The 20,945-nt window shown below is 40.7% G+C and overlaps 1 protein-coding gene across 3 annotated transcripts; it reads left to right on the plus strand.

The window, feature by feature from the left end:
- The first annotated feature begins 4,737 nt into the window (after positions 1–4,737).
- ARL14EP (ARF like GTPase 14 effector protein) lies at positions 4,738–13,768 on the plus strand. Of its 3 annotated transcripts, none has more exons than XM_075502046.1 (4): positions 4,738–4,902; positions 9,062–9,568; positions 10,583–10,713; positions 12,211–13,768. In XM_075502046.1, exons 2-4 carry the CDS (start codon positions 9,146–9,148, stop codon positions 12,437–12,439), a joined length of 783 nt encoding a protein of 260 aa, XP_075358161.1. In that variant the 5' UTR covers positions 4,738–4,902; positions 9,062–9,145; the 3' UTR covers positions 12,440–13,768. The 3 variants fall into 3 exon arrangements, with proteins under 3 accessions (XP_075358161.1, XP_075358160.1, XP_075358162.1); XM_075502045.1 differs by having other exon boundaries at positions 4,891–5,030; XM_075502047.1 differs by lacking the exon at positions 4,738–4,902 and adding an exon at positions 4,965–5,087.
- The last annotated feature ends 7,177 nt before the right edge of the window (positions 13,769–20,945 follow it).

The following is a 20,945-nucleotide window of genomic DNA, read 5'->3' on the forward strand; positions in this document are numbered from 1 at the left end:
TCAGCCCTGAAGCAAAGAACACAGTATAGTAACAGGGTGATGCTACATCATCTGTGAAGTTGCTCAAACAAGAGGAGCAGATTGGAAGTAGCAGCCAAAATCCTGCTCAACACACAAAAAAGAAAGATCTCACTGGGCAGACAGACAGAACGTTCCAGGCAATAAATTTATAAAGACTACCAAGAAATCAGCCTGGAAAGGGCAAAAGCTTCCCAAAGGGGCATCCCAAAGTCAGATGCCAGTAAAGCAGATGATTCTCATTGTGACACAGCGAGAATCAAAGTGTTGAGGGGATTTTGGGTTTTTCTCAGCCTGACAGAATAGAAATATATTACTCAAAAAACGCAGTGTGATATGAATCCAAATGTTGAACATGTGTGGGTCAAAATTTAAATGCAAATTTTGAAAATAATCCATAATCTTTATAACATTGTCAAATTAAAATAAAAACAACCCACAACCAGGCCAGAAAATTATTTAAGCCAGTATATGCATGCTTTTACACCCATATCTTACAAAATAAGAGTTATTACCATGTTACGAAATATCCCAAGGTACTTTTTAAGTTTGGTTTGGTTTGGTTTTTTTTTTCCCCAGACTTTTGGCAACCTTAAGATTTGGTGTGAAAGAAACAGTTCTGTTGGTGACAAGTCATTAGTTCATGACTCTTAGATAAAATGCAGCACTTGGCATCACATTTTTTACAAGGAAAAACTCACGTGGGCTACTTATTTACAACTCTTTTTATGGTTTAGAGAATGTCTTTATGCTGGTATTTGAGTTTGTTTGGGCAAAAGTGTGAAATCACACTTACCCTTATTTGTAATAAAATGTATTTATTTAGGTGTCATTCAAACAAAACTATAGGTCCTTGTAAAGGGTAAAGACAAGACAACTTAACAAATGGCAACCCAAAAGAAAAAAAAAATCAGTTGGACAACATAAATTTAATGGCAACATAATAAATTCTCTAAGGTCCTTTTCTTTCTTCCTTCCACAAACCAATGTTTTTGTTCCACAAGCAATATTTAAACAGGCTAATACTTACTCCCAGACTGTAATGATCAGTCACAAAAGAAAGAAGTCCCCTGAGCTGGGGATCTCATAGCATAAGGGAATGTACAAGGTGTAAGAAGAGTGGCAGCTCCCAAACACATCTTAGGATTTAATCCAACTTTGTCACCTGCTTTCTCCCATCAAATATTTTTTTTTTTAAACAAGAGCCCAGTAATTCACAATAACCCTTTCAACTAATACTGTCCCCTTTCTGCCTTGAGTCTTCCTACTTCTTATGCAGCTTCTAATGTTCTGAACTGCACCTCACACAGAATTTTGCCCCTTCACAGAATCACAGAATCGTATAGGTTGGAAAAGACCTTTAAGATCATCGAGTCCAACCATAAACCTAACACTGCCAAGACCACCACTACACCATGTCCCTAAGCACCTCATCCAAACGTCCTTTAAATACCTGCAGGGATGGCAACCACTTCCCTGGGCAGCCTGGTCCAATGCTTGACAACCCTTTCAGTGAAGAAAAATTTCCTAATATCCAGTCTAAACCTCAGATGCACCTTCAGATGCACTTATGTATGAAAATGGCATATGGAGTCAACCTGCATTGGCAGAGAAACAAATTTAAATTCCAGCCCAGTATTATCAAAATATATGAGAATATTTTTACCACATCTAGTCTAGCTCATGATCCTGTTACCTTTCATCTTCCATATCTAGAATTTTTATTCTAAACCCCAAACTTCTCCCTCCTTAAGGCACAATTCTGTTTACATAGATAAAAGCTAATGTGATCAACCAAAATCAGTCTAAATCCATGCATGGCAGACTTGTTACAAGTTAACACCTGGATAACCCAAAACCTGTATCTAGCCCTATGCAATCAGCCTCACAGATTGACACTAACACTGAAAAAGTGCACACACACACACCCCTCACTGCTCTTCCTATATTTATTTAATACAAATTGATATCGCAATCTGTATCTCAAAAATCTCCTTTCATGAATTATTCCCCTTCATTAATTCCACACATGTCATTCTAAGCAGTACAAGTCAGCAGACGAAGCCTTATTGCAGCCTCCTCGAACAACAGCACTTCGCCATCTCTCTGTCATCATTGAGCCAATGTATGACTTAAGCAATATATATGGAATTTATAATGGCTTTCTTTAATGGTCAGATGGAGAAACAGAAAGTGGAACAGCCTACGTGCTGTTACTGTCACCTTACGATTAAAGCTTTATATTCCTGTGCTTTAGAATCCTGGGTATCTCCTGAAGCAAGTATAAAATTATTTCTCACCTCCAAAGGCTTTTAATTATTCTCAGACAACTATTCCACCAACCCTTCAACATTCTTGCAAAAAGATGAAAAGATATCCTGATTTACAGTCTTGTATTTTAAAGGATACAGACAATTTCTACCTGAAAATATCCTTTTGCTGATCTCTTTACCAGTACTGACAAAGACTACCGTGAATAACAGACTGCAAGAGAAAGCCCCCCACTTCGCTGCTCTGGGTCTTTCGTGCTGTTTCTAACACTTGTGCCCAGTTAGCTTCAGTACTTCATTATGCTAAGATTTTTTTTCTAATGGCAAAATATAGCAGAGCCTTAAAAAACTACTGCTAGGCCTCAAGAAAGTTGTGTACTTTTAACTTTTTTAGCTTAAGTTGTCTACATATTTCAAGCCAGTTGTTTTGCCCTTTAAGGCAAATTTAGTTTCTTTTAGGCTTGGCTAGTATTTGCCAAATCCAAGATTCAGACATAGCTTCAGCTTAAGAACGCTTCCAATTAAACCAGGCCCAAAAGCTGTTTGAATCACAACTTTAACCACCTAGATCTACACCCAAATATTTATGGTGCCTCAAGACGGGCTTCTATTGCACTAATCACTACCCTAATCCCAAAATCATTTATTTGTTTAGAAAGAGGTGTCAGCTGTTATGGTAATATCCATCAGCTGTGGCAAGCCCCAAGTAATGAGTATGGTATTAGTCACTATTCTGTTACTAATATTAATTTCTGTGGCTCATTAAAATTATGGTTTTAGGTTCATGCCATGCCTTTCTGTATTTGCTCTGACTATAATTCAGCTTCTTACTATTACCATCCACTGCAAATCTGCTGGAAAGACAGTAATTATTTAGTTATAAATGATTGGGGAGGGAGACTTAAGCCTTTGGCGTGACTAACTGGGTGGCCTTAATTTGTTGCTAATGTTATTGGGCTGTGATATACTGATGTACTACGGGCAATAGCTCTGAGGGGGCAGAAACATATAGCAGATGATCTCACAGATCTTTTCTCTTTGTGTCATAACTCAGCAATATGCAGTTATTGTGCAGGACAGGAACAACAGAGGCAGAGCAGCCCAGTGCCTAAGAAGACTGCATGTCACATCTCATTTATGAGAAGGGCAAGGTTTTCAAAAGGCTATCCTGCCTTTGAAGAGGTTTGGAAAGAACAGTCACATCCTCTAAAAAGTTATGGGTTGAATTCAGTCTGGAAAGAGAGCAACCTGACAGAAACAGAAGAAAAATACCCTCATCCAGCACTTTCTTCTTGTAAACTCTTAAAATTCTAAACATAAAATAGATAAACCAACAAAAACTTTCTATAGGCATAAGTGGTAATTTAAGGCTTTCTTTTAGATACCACTAACTTCATTGCAATTTGAAATCAGTGTATTATAAACTTAAGATGCTTATTAGGACACCTGTGTTCTATTTATTATCATTATTGTTCATAAAACCTTCAAGCATAAGTAGGGTGTGTTGTTGCTGTCTAGCCATAAATAAATGAATAGTCAAAATTTCATTCTTCCTCCCTGGAAAGACCCATTGTCCTGAAAACATTATCGAATTTAAAGAAAAAAAAAGTAACACACTTTTGGGAGACATTCTAGTGCCCAAGAAACTCTTTTTTTTTCCCCCAGTGAAGCAACAGATTTTCAAGATTTTTATTGAAAATAAATAACAGCTTCAGTAGCACCGATTTTGGGGCGGGGAGGGCAGGTAATAGCGTCGCGAGAAACCTGGGGAAAAAAAATATGACTCCCTGAGAGTGCCCTAGTCTGGTAACACTGAAAGCTCTCATGTTTTAATTAGCCAGAATTCCTCATCAAGCACCCACCCGCGCCCGTGCGCTGGCAGGGCGTGGGGGAGGCTCGCTGGCCCCCTCCCCGAGGCCTTCGCCGCCCCCTGCAGCCGCAGCGGCGGGAGGGCTGCCCGGCGGCGGGCACGGCAGCGCTGCCAGCGGGGCAGGGCCGTTTCTTCCTCCGACTTTCCTCGGGGGAGGAGAGGGGTTTGCACAGCTTCCGCTCCGACCGCAAGCCCGACGTGCTTCCAGTGCCGTCGCCAACTCCCACCGGCGGCAGGCCGCAGCCAGCCCCTAGAGCAAGCGCTGCTCTCGGTACGACGTTTCACTCGCCTGGCACCGCACCTGGCCCTTCGCGACACGCGAAACAGCCCCCGAAATCACCGTCCGCGGCCCTTCTCCCCCAGCAGCCCCCAGCGCCAGCACCCGCTGAGGACGGCTGCGCTTCCCTCCTCATCTCCCAGCCGCGACGCCGGCCGCCGCCTATCCCATCCGCGCCCAGGGCCGACGACGCTGCAGATGAGCCCCCCTCGCCAGGCTATGCCTAACCCGTCCCCGGCCGCCTCACGCCCGCCTCCGCAGGGAGGAGACAGCGCATGCGCACCGCCAGCCCAACGCGGCGTCACGTCACGTCGCGCACGAAACCACCGCGCTCGAGCCCACGCTTGGCCACGTGACCCCCACACCCCCTCCCCCCCGCTGATTCCTCCGTAGCGATCCGTGTTGCCGCTCCCCATCTCCAACCGGAAGTGCCGCTCCGGGCCGCTCGGCGGTTCCGCTGCTCTATGGTAAGCCGGAGGCCGGGCGGGGTGAGGGGCGGTTAATGGCCGCTACAAGCAGCGCCGCAGCCGCTGGGGGAACGCGGAAGTCGGGTGCCGGCGTCCCGGCGCAACGGCGGAAGAAAGTCCCCGGCAAGGTACCGGGGTAACCTCCTGCCGCCCGAGGGGGCGTGCGGCCGGCACCGGGAAGGGAGGTGCGAGGCGGTGGGCCGCGCCGAGCGGTCGGGGGGGGGGGGGGGCGGGGGCGGCGCCATGCCGGGCCCTGGAGGAGCCGTCCGTGGCTTGGGGCCATGCCCGGCTGTAGAGAGCTCTTCCCGGTGGCGCCCAGCCACCCTCGGCCGCGGGCGGGCTCGCTGCTCCCCTCCCGCCCTGCTCTCCGCCCAGCCGGACTGGCAAGCTGGCCTCTCAGAGGGTTAGTGCCCACCGCAAGAGCAAGCGAGCAGCCGGGCTTTCCTCTGGACTAACGCACGGTTCTCAACACGCAGCCCTGGCTAGGGGCTGTCGCCGTTTGGATGAGGGTGCAGTGCTGTGCAGCTCTTGAACATCCAGCGTAACATATTCAGACATGGGCTCACATCTGCAATTTCAGGACTGTTCCTTCCCTTCGACTTCTTATAACCCAGTGCTGCCAGTCTAAACTGTAGTTTCCTCCATCCTTTGTTTCCACCTGCAGCAAGAAGCTAGAAAACCCTTGCTGAACTTCTGCTAGTGCGGCAGGCTTACTGTGCACAAGTACTTCACTGTGCTGATCCTCATTGCTGTCTTCTGCTTTAGGTTATTGTGTTTGGTGCAGTAAACGCTAATTCATGATTTCACAGGTGTGAATACAAGCCTTCATTTAAATACTTGGTTTTTGAAGCTCTCTCCTCTTTCCAGCAAAGAAAAATCAAAGGCAAAAAGCTGTGTACTCCTCTGAAGGGGGAGGAGGGAAGAAATGCCTCTGAAGCTTCTACCAAGAATTCTTACAAATCAAGTGGATGAGATATATAACTTACATCACCAGCACACTATCATTTGAACGAACTGTGGCGATACACTTGATGTGCTTTCCCTCTGTTTAACAGTGGTATTTAAGGTAGCATAGTCATCTGTCAAAACAGATGCCTGCTAAAGATAGCAGTGTAATAATGTCCTGGTTTCGGGGGACCAGGACAAATAATTATTTTCTGTACTAAAGAAAATAAGTTATTTTTTTAATTAGAACATCTTCCAAGAGTTCTGACTTCTAATGCATCTGCAAATTTTGAAAATTCAGATCGTCAGTCTTACATTGACCTAGTGTGCTTCCTCATCTACACCCACCCCCCACCTGTCTAAGCAGGAACCAGTCAAAAGTCCACATTTTAACATTGGAAGCAAGTTTGGTGCATAGCCTACAACAGACTTCTTTGAATTATTTGGTATTAGCTAAATTGCTGTTAAAATGTTAACTCAGCTGCAGTGAGCTTTGATCATGCAGTTCCAGTTACCTTAGTTTGAAAGACAAACTTTGTGCACCTAATGAACAAAATATTAGTTCTGAGTATAGCTGGTTTACTAAGATGGTAAAGTTTGACAGGTGGTCTTTAAAAGAGAGAAAAAAAAATCATTCAAAGTCAGTACCACAGTAAAAGTGCATAAATAGGCAAAGGCACTGGAACTTTTATGCAGTAAAAACAGAGCACTCTTGGTGCTCAGCAGGCACTGAGAATAAGAATTTTTAGAACTTCATTGATATCTACACTTTACTCCTTATTTGTATTGTTCAGTGCAGATCTGAGGAGCTTTGCAGGGTCAAAACTTCAGGAGAGGTCCTAGTTAACTTAGAATACCGACATTTCAGTGAAGAAGAGTTCAGATAGCCTAGAAATTTAGGACTGGACTAGTTCTAGTCCTTAAAATACAGGATTTAGGTTTTGATCTGAGAAATCAGTGTTAAGTATTAGAATACTTAAGTCTTTCTATTTTCAGGTAACTTGCAAAAAACATAACCAAGTTTGCTTTATTTCCAGAATGAAATACACACCCTTTTTTTGCAAACTCAGGTGTTTATGATGTTGTGCCTCTATTATTCTTGCTTTAAATGTGAAAGCTGCAGCATTCTTAACAATAGGCTGAGAAAACTTGTTTAAAAATAATTGTTCAGTTATACTCAGTTCTGTCTTGAATCAGATATAAAATTATACTTTTAAAACAAGTTTACTGGCCTGAGTATAGCCCAGCATATCATTTATATTTGGATCAGTTAAATCACTAGACAATAGCATGTCCTATGCAAGACCTTTAAATTACTGTGCATACAGTTTAATATATGGAAATGTGTTGTGTAATTGCTTCAGATATACACATCTGTTTCAGAAAAACTGAAGTATTACAATCAAGAGATTTCTGCTGCAAAAATGCTCCAGGCAGTGGCTTTTCAGGGTAATTTTAAAAAGCCTGTTAACTTCTCATTGCATAAACTTACATATTTCATGTCATTAGGTTTTTGTGATGCTATTTGCTTTTATTTTATTGAAAGTAGCATCCCAGACTTTTTCCATTATACAATTGGCTGATACTTTTATTGATTAAAAAGCCATATTACCCTGTTCGGTGGTTAGCACAAATAACTGTGTCATGGTTTAACCCCAGCCAGCAGCCAAGCACCACACAGCTGCTCACTCACTCCCCCCATAGTGGGATGGGAGGGAGGATAGGAGGGGTAAAAGTGAGAAAGAAACTTGTGGGTTGAGATAAAAACAGTTTAATAACTAAAAAGAATTTTTTAAAAAAAATTGTAAGGAAAAGAAAAAAAAACCCAGGATAATAAAAGCCAAGAAAAACAAGGAATGCAAGTGGAAACAATTGCCCACCACCAACTGACCAATGCCCAGCCAGTCCCCGAGCAGCAGCCCTGCCTGCCACCCTCCCCCCCAGTGTTATTGCTGAGCATGACGTCATATGTATGGAATAGCCCTTTGGTCAGCTGGGGTCAGCTGTCCCAGCTGTGCCCTCTCCCAACTTTTGTGCACCCCCAGCCTACTCGCCGACAGGGCAGTCTGAGGAGCAGAAAAGAACTTGACACTGTGTAAGCACTGCTTAGCAGTAACTAAAACATCAGCATGTTCTCAACACTATTTTCAGTACAAATCCCAAACATAGCCCCATAGAAGCTACTATGAAGAAAATCAACTCTAACCCAGCCAAAAGCAGTATGCTATGCTTTTTAATTTGTCTGATTTTGTCTTTGCAGAGTAGCGTGTGGGTGAACATTAAGATCTCAGGTTGTATTCATTGTAATTAAGGTTCTTGGAGGTTTTGGAAGCAAATTAATTCCTTTCTTTTGGTAGAAATTTGTCCTTTATATTGCAGTAGAAAATAGCGCAAGATGCGCTCGGGCTCTGATGCTTTAGGGCCAGCATTGGATTTGCAACAAACTTTGGCATGGGTACGAGACCACTCTGCAGTAGCTAGCTTTGTATTTGGTAACTGTGTTTGTGTTTAACTTTAAATAACTGCCCAATATTTACATCAAACAGACATGGCACTTGGAGAGAGCTGCACGCAAAGGCTACATGACCACAACTGCACACATCTAGAACCACCGATCTTTGTGTATACCATAGGCTGTTTCTTGAAAAGGCTGAGGTTGATTCTGTGTGTGTTGACTTGCACCTGGTATACACAGGAAGAACACACAGGAAAGCGCTGTTGGACATGAATTGCTAACTGACATCAGACAGCCTGTGCAGCCTACCTTAGCAGCTTTATTTCTAGAAACTACTTGGAAACAGGATGGGTGAATTGTTTAGCCATCAGCAGTCTCTTCCTGTGGGCCATCTTCGCAACTGGTCTTGACTAGCAGGGACTGTGCCAATAGAGGGGGCCCCCGGGAGACCGATGACCAGAGCAGGCTGCTGTCTGAACAATTCATCCACCTCATACCTTGCTCCCAGATTGCTTTTGAGAAAGTAATGCTACTAAACATTTTTAATTGACACTTACTGTAGCTGGGAAAAAATGCCGCTGAAAGGAATATAAGATGCATGGTTTAATTCCAGAATTAAAATCAGTGTATTTTTAGTCTTATCTAGACTAGGAGGCTATAATTTCTTTACATGTTTTTTAAATTACTTAAACCTAGTCTGTCAAGCTTACAGCTAAGGATTTGCAGCACAAATCTGATTGATTTTAATGCTTTCTCTAGGGTGATCTTCATAGAAACTACTAAAGACTTCAAAGAACTCATTTTAGGCAAAATAAGTGAGATAAGTTGTTCTGATAAAGTAAAATGGATCCTTGTTCAGTTGGAGTTCAGCTTCAAGCTACCAATGAATGCCATAAGACCTATTACACCCGTCACACTGGCGTCAAGACTAAGCAAGATATGTCTTCGTCTGACCTCCTGTTACTTCAGCTTAGGACTGGAATAACGCTTGCAGAGAACAATACAATCTGCTTCCACCATGCAAAAATTTACATTGAAAGATTTGAAGACTTGCAAAAATCATGTTGTGATCCCTTTAATATACACAGAAAACTATCAAAGAAAAACTTACGTGCAATTGACTTAGATGACGCAACTTTTCTAAGTGCCAAGTTTGGAAGGCAGTTTGTACCTGGTTGGAAGCTTTGTCCCAAATGTATGCAGATAATAAACGGAAGCGTGGATGTTGAATCCGAAGATCGCCAAAGAAGAAAACTTGATTCGGACGTATGTATATGGACCAGTTTTCCCACCCCCCCCTAAGTTCTGCAAGCTATTGGAATTGGGCTTCATACATGTCTTATGTAAAGAAATTAAGTTTTTTAATAGAAATATGAAAAGGTGTAGTCTTTTAGATGTATGGGAGTTTGCTGTATTTAAACCTTTATTTGGAGGACCTTAAAAAAATCCTCTTTCCTAATTAAACATTATGGCCTTTTAAATTCAAATGATTGTGTGTATTAGGGTGACTTACAGCTCCTAAGTTTATGTAAATACCAGACTGTTGCTGGTATTTTAAGCTGTTACTCAAGCCTTACAAAAAAACAAGCTCATGTGAACATTGCAAAGGTTGCTTCTAAGGATGTTGAGATAAACTTCTGGTTTAGTCTCTTCAGTTAAAAAAAAAACCCAACACTTTCTCTAGCAGTTCATTACAAAGTGAACGCGCATTGAGGTGAATTAAGTGTACTCTTGTTGTGGTGTCTGAGCTGTGAAGGCCATGGTGTTTGTTCAGGGGCGGTAATGAACTGGTGTGGGAGGATAATGCTTTCGGTTCTGAGTTTGGAATACAGCTTTACCATTGTTGGATGCATTGTTCAGGATGTGTGCAGGTAATCGGTAGAAGAGTGAGCAACCAAATCAGCAAGAGCTCATCCATATATGCCCTGTAGCAAAGCAGACTTGCCTTCTAGGAGCTGTTGTCCTTTTCAGCCTAGGGGCTATTACCCAACTGTATTTTTCAATTACATGTCAGTATGATTAGGAGACTGATAGGGCATGAAACTTGAAAGCATTGATTAAAACTGCTACTATAAAGCTTGTATTGTTGGGTTTGAGGCTGGTACAGTTCTCCAGTATAAAAAATTTTAAGACTTAGGTTGTTTCTCCTGGGAAATCCAGTGCTTAGAGTTCAGCTCAACAATTTGCCTAAGTTATTACAATATCCTGGCTTGACTGGACATTTTCTTATGAATTTAGGTTTGTATTTATAATTAAATGGGATTTTCTGTCTTTGTTCAGGGGCGTACAGCTAAGGCTTTAAAGTCTCTACAGTTTGCTAATCCAGGACGACAGACTGAATTCACTCCTGAGACCAGTAAAAGGGAAAAAAGGAGGCTGCAAACAAAAATTGCATCATTTAATTCAGACAGGTGAGCTGCTTCCTGTGTTTACATTATCTTTAACTTTCACTTCAAAATAAAATAGCCTTGATGGTCAGTGTCCCTGTAACACTATAACATTTTCTATATGGATGTTTGTGTGTTTATGGATTGCTTTTTTGTTTTTGAGGATGTTAAAGCTCATTCTCATTACTGACATAAACAAAGCAGAAGATAAAGTGTTAGCATACAGTCCATATTTCAGGCAACTGGAATACAAACAAGTATTTGGTAAGGCATGACAATACTACACAGATCATAGATGAAGCTATTAATTTATGCATAAACTAAAATTCTGATAATAGGCTAAATTTGAATACAGCAAGATCAAGTAGACTACACTTAAAATATTGGAGTTGTCATCTTTCAATAAACTCAGTAATTACACTTTGTAAACAAAAGCATGCAAGCTAGGACCTTACCTTCCTTTTAAAAAAGGAAGTTAGTGTCCAAGTTGGACAATACTAGATAACAAATTACAACCTTCTAACATGACTGATTTTAAAATCATGCTTTCTACAGAGGAAAGGTATATGCAGCTGAATTTTGTCTGTTGTTTTCCACTAAAAGTTTGGACCAATTCAGTCTTGTCCTAATAGGAGAGTGACAGAAGTCCCAGCTTCAACTAGTCATACAATATTTGTTAAAACATGCAAGAAAGATCACATTAATCTTTTCCCACAAAATCACAAAAACCTTTCCCCTAAGTTTAACTTCACAAGACAGAAACAGACACTAGATGTGCTGTTCACAAACCACACATCCTTTTCCCCACCATTTGTTTCTTCTACTCAGTTTGGGCACAAGTTGCAACCAGGGAAATTTTGATGAGATGTTAGGAAAAGTTTTCCATGTATCTAGTAAAACACTGGATCAAAAGTGTTGTGGCATCTCTGACATTAGAGCTATTCAGAACTCAACTAGATGCAGCCCTAAGCAACCTGATTTGAGTTGACCTGGCTTTGAACAGAGGGTCAGACAAGGTGACTTCCAGAGGTCCCTTCCAAGCAGAGTTTTTCTGTGATTCTGCAGTTTAACAGAACTGTTACAGAGATAGGTAATGATAAAAGCATAAAAAATACTTTTAAATTAGGATGTGTGCACCCTAAATGATTCTACATGACCTCCTTTGAGTTACAGCTACACGTTACAAGAGAAAAGTAAATTAAGGGAGCATTTCACATCATCTGAAAGGTAATCTGAAGTTTACATCACATAACTAAGAATATTCATAAGTGGTTGAATAAGTGTGCTATTGAAAAAATAAAAACTTCCCATTCTTGAAATTATTTCAAAAGCACTATAGTGGAGATACAATTGGGACTGAGAAATGTTGTCAAATACAGTAACATATATATCTTTTAAATTAACAGAGTGTTAAAATGAACACCTGAAGAAAGCAAACTTCTGTCCACAACTATTAGCAGCTTGGCATCAAAACAGGTGGATTTTTTAACATGGAAATAACTGTTGTTTTTTGTTATACAGGCAAGTTATACCAGCCAAGAGTAAAGTCTACGATAGCCAGGGACTGCTGCTTTACAGTGGGATGGACCTCTGTGATTGCCTTGATGAAGATTGCCTGGGGTGTTTCTATGCTTGCCCCAAGTGTGGCTCCAACAAGTGTGGAGCTGAATGTCGCTGTGACCGCAAGTGGCTATATGAGCAAATTGAGATAGAAGGAGGAGAAATAATTAGAAATAAGCATGTTGGTTAGCGTATATGTGCAATGTTTATCCTGAGTGTATGTTCCATGCTTTGATTAAACACAGCACATTCATCACTTAGTGGTTTAATGAAAGCCATTGGCATTTATCATTATCCACATGATTAATGTGCTCACTTTCACATTCATTTTCAGGATTATTATGGAAATATGCTTAATCATACTACTGTCTTTTCACACTTCGTTCTACCTTGTACTCAGTCTTGTTAGTCATCCAAGTAAGTTCTCATTGAAGTCTTTCACTGTATTTAGGTATAAGGTGCTAAATTTTCATGGAACATATCCTCAGCCACTCACCATCGTTTCATACACAATTTTGCATAGCGTACCATCTCCACGTATCCCTCATTTTGCCTTCTCTAGTTCAGGATCTCATGGTTTTGAATCTGTTTTATGTGAAACACTCTAAAATTTCTCAGTGAATTTACATGCAGTATTAATAAAGCTCTCTCCAGGATTAATGCTGTATTTTCTATAGATTATCCCAGCTACATCTGATAAATTCAATCCTGTTCACTTAAATGAATTCAAAGGCATTTAGGAGTTCAGATCACATCCAAGTTACTGGGATTTGAGATCAAGTTATCCTTAGGAATTCAAGCCTCACTGTTAAAGTGTTATTAAACTGTTAAGGCATTGGAAAATATGTTAAAGTATTTAATTATGATACCATTTTGTTGGTTTCTGTATAACACAATTGAAATAATTTTGCTGTGTTTGTTATCAGTCTGTAATTGGACCAGACTATTACTTCAACAGCCCTCTCCCCTTTTTTTATTTTTGCTTGTTTTTAAGGTAAATGTTTGCATGCAGCTGAAATGAATTTGACTGTCTGTTTCCAAACCAAGAGTATCCAGACTGCTACAAGAAAAACTCAATTGAATTGAAATTATGTTTGGTTGATGCAGTATCTAGCCTCAGAACATTAAAAATCTACAATATAACAAGATTTATGGGGAAAAGATTTTATAATTGAAATCTTAGTAACATTAAGTGTTATTCCTTGGTATTTTGTTATGTTTTGGATAAATTTCCTACTTCTGTGATAGACCTGGAAGATATGCATGTTATTGGGTCACATTTATTCAAGAATACTGTTAACTATTGATTTCTGAAGACTTCTTTGATAAAGTTGTATAATCTTGCTATTTGTTTAGAGTATTTTCTTTTCTGATAAGTGTCATGAAGGTTGTGTTGCTAAAATCCAAAGTTATGCTTTGAGTTGTACTGACATCTGCTGGTCCTAGTAAAGTATAAACATCAATTTATACTACTTTTTTATTAAATCTGCTACAAAATTAAACAGACTTTCTTTTTTTAGTCAGAGTATTGGCTGTTCTTCCAAGGATGTGTCTCTCATGGGCCTTGAACTCCAGCCATATTTATCACAAGAACTGTCATGTGAGTTTTAGGGAGAGCACCACACTCTTTACACTCTTTTCCAGACAGCAACACCACAAATGCCTAATAGCCACAGCTTCCCTGACATGCAAGTGGCATTTAATACATTTTATTTTGTTGACTACAGAGCATGCTTATCCTGACACAGCAATTAATCTTGTGTGCTTGATCCATGTTTGGAACTGTTTCCTCTTTTAAGCAACCTTTTGAATTAGATGAAAAAATAGATAGATACCTCCATGAAGGTGAGAGGGGGGGAAAAGCTGGTCCAATCTTGTAATTTTTATGTATTTATTATTTTTTAAATTAGATCAGATTCAGCAGTACCCATTGTTAATAAACTTAACAGACTTCGAACTGTTTGATGAATATAACTTATCACTTAAGTCCCCAGTTAGACTTTGGATTCAGTCACTGTTACAGCATTTCACTGAAGTGAAATGCAAGTCTACCAGTAGCTTAAATTGCTTAGAGCACCCTATTATTAGAACTGTATTTCTCCATCTCCATTAAGTCTCTGGAAAGCATATTCAGTCTCTCATTTTACAGACTCACTAGCAATGAGTACTTTCCCAAATAAATCACTGAAGTTGTTTCCTAACAAAATGCATAGGACTGCTGTTTGACTGAAAACATGCGCTAAGTACTGGGTACTGTTATAGAAACTACAGGACACTTTGGGTTTTTTTCCTGTAAAACAGGGGGGTTTGGTGTTGGTTGTTCACATGTCCTGCTTACATACTTAGGGCATTTCCATTTAGCTGTATTTCCTTAATATGCCTAGGTTGTAGTGTGTTACTAAGTTCAGTAATATATTTTTATACACTTCCATGTCCCCTTCATCTATTTTTCTGTTAAAAGACTTTGTTGCAAATCAAACATTACCATCTTGCTAAATATAAAATGCTTACAGCTATGAATTTCTCTGATTTTTTTCTGTGTGTTTTTATAAACACCACACAAACTTATCCCATCAGCATAATACACAAGCTATTTTGTCATCATCTAGAAGTGATGCATATTGTTCCCAGTAGCATATGTAGTTCCCCATCTTTCAGAATTACTCTACAACTAAGCCTGTTAAACAGTGTGTTCTTTTAACATAGCTAAAGGAAACAGCTACTTTCCATAAAAGGCAAAGTTCATAAGCCAGGTATAATAACCACTTTAAACTCTGCATGCATTAAAGAAAAAAGCTAACTGCAGATATAGCCCAGTTACTGTGTTAAAACTTGTCTTTTGATATTAATTGCAAAAATTAATGCCTAGACAAAGTTTACATATTCAAAAGACATAAATCAATGACAATAAAAGAATCTGTTTTATGAATAATACATATCCCATGGATCAATTTGAGTTTATTGAACAGAAGCTCCAGATTTGTGATCTTTTAAGTACAGTGTTAAGTACTGTTTTGGTTTCTTTCTCTCAGAGCAAAATTCACATCAAGTTTAGAACATGGTCAAATTTAACATCTTCTAAAGTCAGTGAGAGCTCTTTTGTGGACCTTGTGAGAGTTACCACAGGCCTTTGGGGTCATATGTGAGACAGGATGTGTTCTTTCCCCCCCCCCCCCCCCTTAGTGGGGTTGAAAGTTTCAAACTGATGAAACATGCCCTGGGGTGCTTTCTGTTAAAGAAATAATGATTGTAAATACTTAAATAACAATATAGTACAGTCAAGTAATTAACTTAGAGAAGGGGTTACATTAACATTTTTGGCATCCATGCTACAAAAAGGCATTTATCTTTGGGAGACCCATTATAACCTTATCCTTAGACACAGCATGAATTTGGTTTTCTTTTAATCAATTAAATTCATAACTCTTAGAAACTAACATAAGGAGACTCTAACTTTTGAATCTCTTGGCTGACCATTCAAGACATCAGAAACAGCAGGAAGCAGACAGACCTACACAAAAGCATGATTTTATAAACCCAGAAGGGGAAGCCTAAAGGGGAAAAAAAAGAAAACTGAAAAAAGGTGACTAAATTCTTTTTTTCTGATTTTAGACCTGTTTTAATGTTCTTTTTAGCCTTTTTGGGTAGGTGGTTCCTCTATGGCCAGAACGGACCGACAGACAACTGCAGAAGAGCTCGCACAGAAATCCCGTAGTGACATAGCTACACAGGGGTTAAGTGTTCAGGTGGACATCTGTCACCTGCCATGTGACAGAAACAGCTACAACTTGCTGGAATCAGCATTAAAGCCTTCGAGTTCTCCTAGGCTCATGAAAAAGCATAAACGTACAATTTCCAGTTTCAATTACTTTGTTTTCCTCTACAATTAAGAGTCACATTTTTGGTAATAGTTGTGTCTGAATAAATGCAGAGTTTCAGCATTTTTCAACTGATTTCTCAGTGGAATATAGGATGTATAGACACGTAGTAGCTTGTCCATCATGATCCAGATAATTATCCCCAGTAATTCTTCAGCAAACATTCTTAAAGTTTTATTCACCTTTATACTGACTTCTAACCAGTCAATATCATACTAATGACAACTCTATTTAAACAGGCTAAACAGTTGTCTCCAACTTTAAGTTATACATGCTTTTAAATCCTACTAATACTAGAGGAACAGTTTAGTAAAAGGATAATATTTGTATTTAAAGATCTTTAATTACAAGTTGCATCTAATATTTACCAATGTGGAAGCCATAACCAGAGCTATTCTTATATTCATTCACTGCAATTAGAGTTCAAATTAACAGTTCTCCTCCGAGCGCATAGTAAAAAAATATTGTAGGGAGGTGTGACGATTGCAATTAAAGTGCCCCGTTCACTCTTAGTAGGGGTTTTGTTCGAAACTCATTATCCTGCTCTGAAATGGGTGGTTTACATTTTAAAAGTTCCTCATAGCCAGCAGAGGGCATCGGCTTACTGCAAACCTGACCATGAACGTCTCCTGGTGCACCTCTTCGAGATGCCTTCCCAGTCGCCTGAGCAGGGGGGATTTCATTATTAGATAGATTCAGGAATCCAGCCCAAGACGAGGAATGCATTACCCACATCTGAGAAGTTGAAATATAGCAGATCCAAGTACAAGATTAGCACTTAATTTTAAGAGAAATGGATTTTCTTTTTGTTCTTTATAAAAACTTCTCACCCGTCCCCTTCCCCCAAATACCTTGCCAATCGCTAGTTCTTTAAGTAGAGATCAACACAATTCTTTATAGATACATTTACAATTTACAGTGTTTGCACTTCACAGAATCACAGAATCGTATAGGTTGGAAAAGACCTTTAAGATCATCGAGTCCAACCATAAACCTAACACTACCAAGACCACCACTACACCATGTCCCTCAGCACCTCATCCAAACGTCCTTTAAATACCTCCAGGGATGGCGACTCAACCACTTCCCTGGGCAGCCTGGTCCAATGCTTGATAACCCTTTCAGTGAAGTAAAATTTCCTAATATCCAGTCTAAACCTCCCCTGGCACAACTTGAGGCCATTTCCTCTCGTCCTATCACTTGTTACCTGGGAGAAGAGACCGACCCCCACCTCTCTACAACCTCCTTTCAGGTAGTTGTAGAGAGCAATAAGGTCTCCCCTCAGCCTCCTTTTCTCCAGGCTAAAACCTTGGTTTAAAGCTTCTACCTGAGGATTCCCTTAGAAATTCAGTATTAGGTAGCCGAGAAACCCACTCACAGCAGGGTCCTGCACCCATTAGCAAAAGGGGAGACTTTCTGACGTGCACACTGTGCTAGTGCCAGTGTGCAATGCACAGCTGAAGAACCACGCGTGTCCTGTTTCCCAGACAAACAGATAAAATACTCTGACAGGGTTTTACCAGAGTAGCTACAATAGCAACCAGAAGAAGCCTAGCATAAACTGTGGTAGGCCAGGGTGGCAAAAGACAACAGGGGCAGCTGGGGATGGGAAAAGTTTCCCTAGGTCTCCTACTATTACTAAGCAGTGAGAAAATTGCCCTAATTCTTCTTCCAGCTTCCTTTGGCAGCCTTTCACATGTACTCACCAGCAAATTAAATCCGTATAGCACACTAAATGACTTGCCCTTCTAGGCTCTAGTTAGGGCAATATTAACAACTAGAGTGCAATAAACTCAGTTGTCCATCTCACCCACAGGTGACCACGCTATCTACTATAACCTCCTGAGAGTAAACAGTGATTTAGTGTCCATGCAGAGCCCAAGACTGCAACCAGAAGTAAAAGCAATTCTCTCCTGTCATCTTCTGATTTTTCTCCTTGTTATTTTTCCATTTGTTCTTGCATTTTAATTGATAGCTCTACCTACTTTAAATTGTTCATTTTAGCTACTGAATTAATACCATGAAGCAGACAACATTCATTTACATATTAAATAAAAAGAACAAACTAGTCCCAGCAAGCACCAGCTAAGCGTCCCAGGTGAGCCACTTACCAGAACCATCAGAACTCAAAAACTCGTCAACGAGAGATCACTGTGATCCTACTCAATTCACAGTTCTTAAGGCCTCATAAGTCATCTAAGAAACTGGAACTAAGGATCAAAGTATGTTTTCCAGAGCCCAGCCCACATAGAGAAGAAACAGCATCATAATTGAATGTGTATATAAAGACTACAGAGCTATTCCATTAACACAACTACTTTGCTTAAAGGTAGAAAATCAGAATTTACCCACTTTCGGTAGCAAAGTAAGTTTCCTAAATTCAGTAGTTCTTGTTCTAGTTCATCCTTCCTAGGAGTACCTGATAATCCAGATGTAATCAATCAAGAGAATGAGTTTTCTCCTCACTTCATTTTCTATTGCAAGTTTGTAACACAAAAAAATCCCCCAAAAGAAGAAACAAACAGAAACCCCTCCACCATCAAACCTCCAGGCTGCTCCCTTCCTTCTGTTTTATAGCAGGGTGGTGCTCCGGCAGGTGACTCCCCCGGCATTTCCAATCAGGTGGGCTGGATCCTGCCAGCTCACTTCAACCCTGCTGCAACCTTTCTCCTGACAACCAGCTCTTCTTAATAGGTTTTAGAGTGATGATTATATTTCAGCTTAGTTTTCAGTTATTATCTTTGTGCTGCTTCCTGGGAATTTCAGCTCAAATCTCTAAGAAAAGAGAAAAATCAGAGTTATTACTCTGTTAAATATACTTGCATAGTATGCTTAACCTCACGCCAGACTCCTTAAATTGTACAGGCTCCTCAGATCATCACTGAGGGGCCCCAAATCTCAGCTACACTGTTCTATCAAGCCAGTTTGTCTTTGTATTTCATTGGCAACAGCAAGCTGTTCTGTCTCGGTAGTGAGCTCGTATTAACAGTCCTGTTGACTTCAGTGAAGTTATCCAGGTGGGTAAGCAGGCCAAGCAAATAGATGGGCTGCGCACAAGTGAAATGTGTCGTGATAAAGCGCTGAAGCTGACAGGGCTGTTCGGACAAAGCCACCCTTCACCCTCACCTGTTACGTGTGCTTTTGTTCTGGCACAGGAATAGAGCCTGGGGCCGAGATCTTAGGATCTTAAGAAGCCACTGTGGAAGGCAGCTACGGAGCAACCATCAGTGTACGCCTAAAGCAAAATCTCCTTCTGCTGCTGGGGTCCCAAAATAAAATGTCTGGGTAACCTTTACAGGATTGTCCCCTAAAGACCAGGTCCGGGGAAGCCTGAAGTCCCTGTGAAATGTTAAGTGCCAAATGCCTGGATCTGGCCGTAAATATTTGGGCTTCCCGTTGGAGTTCAGAGTCAGGCTTGGAGACAGGGACGAGGCAGCCAACATGGAGAGGTAGAACAGGTGACTCCTCATATGCTTTGTGTTGGATGTTGTCACAGTAAACTAGCTGGGTAAAAAGCCCGGAGTAATTAACTTGCATTAATGAAGGTTGGTTATATCTCTAGCAACCCCAGGATTTTATTTTTCTCAAGAGAAGGTTTTCTTCCTACTGTTGTGTTTTGGGTTTGTTTTTGCTTTTATCAAAAAGCCAGAAAGGCACGACCGATCAGCCTAGTCTGTGCCAACTGCCTCTGCTTTATGACTCCCCTGTGCTAATTTCTTGCCTGTGAACTGCTGACTCTTTGAAGTAAAACATTGGGCTCGATCTGGTTTGGAGCAAATGAGAATGCAGGGCCGCTGACAAAGGACATCCATCATAGGAATCGCTGCAGAAGATGTCTGCAGTTTCTCCTCCTCCGGTGTGAGGGAACTGCAACACCCAGCTCCACATGCATGCCCCCCACCCCAGCCGGGTACCTCCGTCCCAAACTGGGGTAACGTGCTGAGCCACGGTTTTCCTCGTGTACTGTCTGAGCGCGTACCCATTCCTTATTTTTAAGTAATATTTTTTCTTCCAGAATGGCAGAACCTAACTCACTAGCTTTGTGCCTGTAATTTATTTAATTTTTAATGTTTTTAATCATTGAATTAAATTTTGGGGGATAGTGCCCCAAATGGTCTAAGGCTGATTCAGAGCCTGAACCCCATCAGGTAGTTTTTACTTGGTCCAGATCTCGGTAAAGCTGTGTGTGTATGTGCAAGCATATAGGACTGTATATGCAGTTGATCCAGCCAAACTCGTCGGAGCTCACCTCTCAGAAATACAAGGTGCAAATGACGTGCTGTGAGTCACCACTGATCAGAGTGGATTTGTCTCAATCTGCCCAAGAAGGAAGATGTAAAACCACTTTGCTACCTAAGTGGATGTTCTGTCCCGTAAGGTATGAGTAAAGGGGACCTGCGTTTCATTGGCTTTCATTGGCCTTAACAATTATTCAATAGTTAACTGGAAGGTTGGAAATTATCCTTCTGCATCTTCTGCTTCAGCGTAATCTGAAAGGCCCATCCATCACTCAGTTACAGCTGGTAGCTGGCTTGGTATTTTGATATTACCATGTGCAACAGAGAGAGCTCCTGGAGGAACGGAGCTGTAGCACTTTCCCCCTTTACATTTCTCCTTTCCTCTGACTCCGCTAATGTCACATTTTATTTTTTTTAAAGTGAGTTGAAAACCTTTGCCTACCATCCAGCACTAGTTGATGACGCTTCTCACATGTCAGAAATTGCTACTGACATTTCAATTTTGCTTTATTTTTCCTCGTTCTTTGATAGTATTATAGAGACCATTTATATTTGAATAAAAAGCAAATAATGCATGTCA

Source organism: Mycteria americana, chromosome 5, assembly GCF_035582795.1.
Source record: "Mycteria americana isolate JAX WOST 10 ecotype Jacksonville Zoo and Gardens chromosome 5, USCA_MyAme_1.0, whole genome shotgun sequence".
Classification (NCBI taxonomy): domain Eukaryota; kingdom Metazoa; phylum Chordata; class Aves; order Ciconiiformes; family Ciconiidae; genus Mycteria; species Mycteria americana.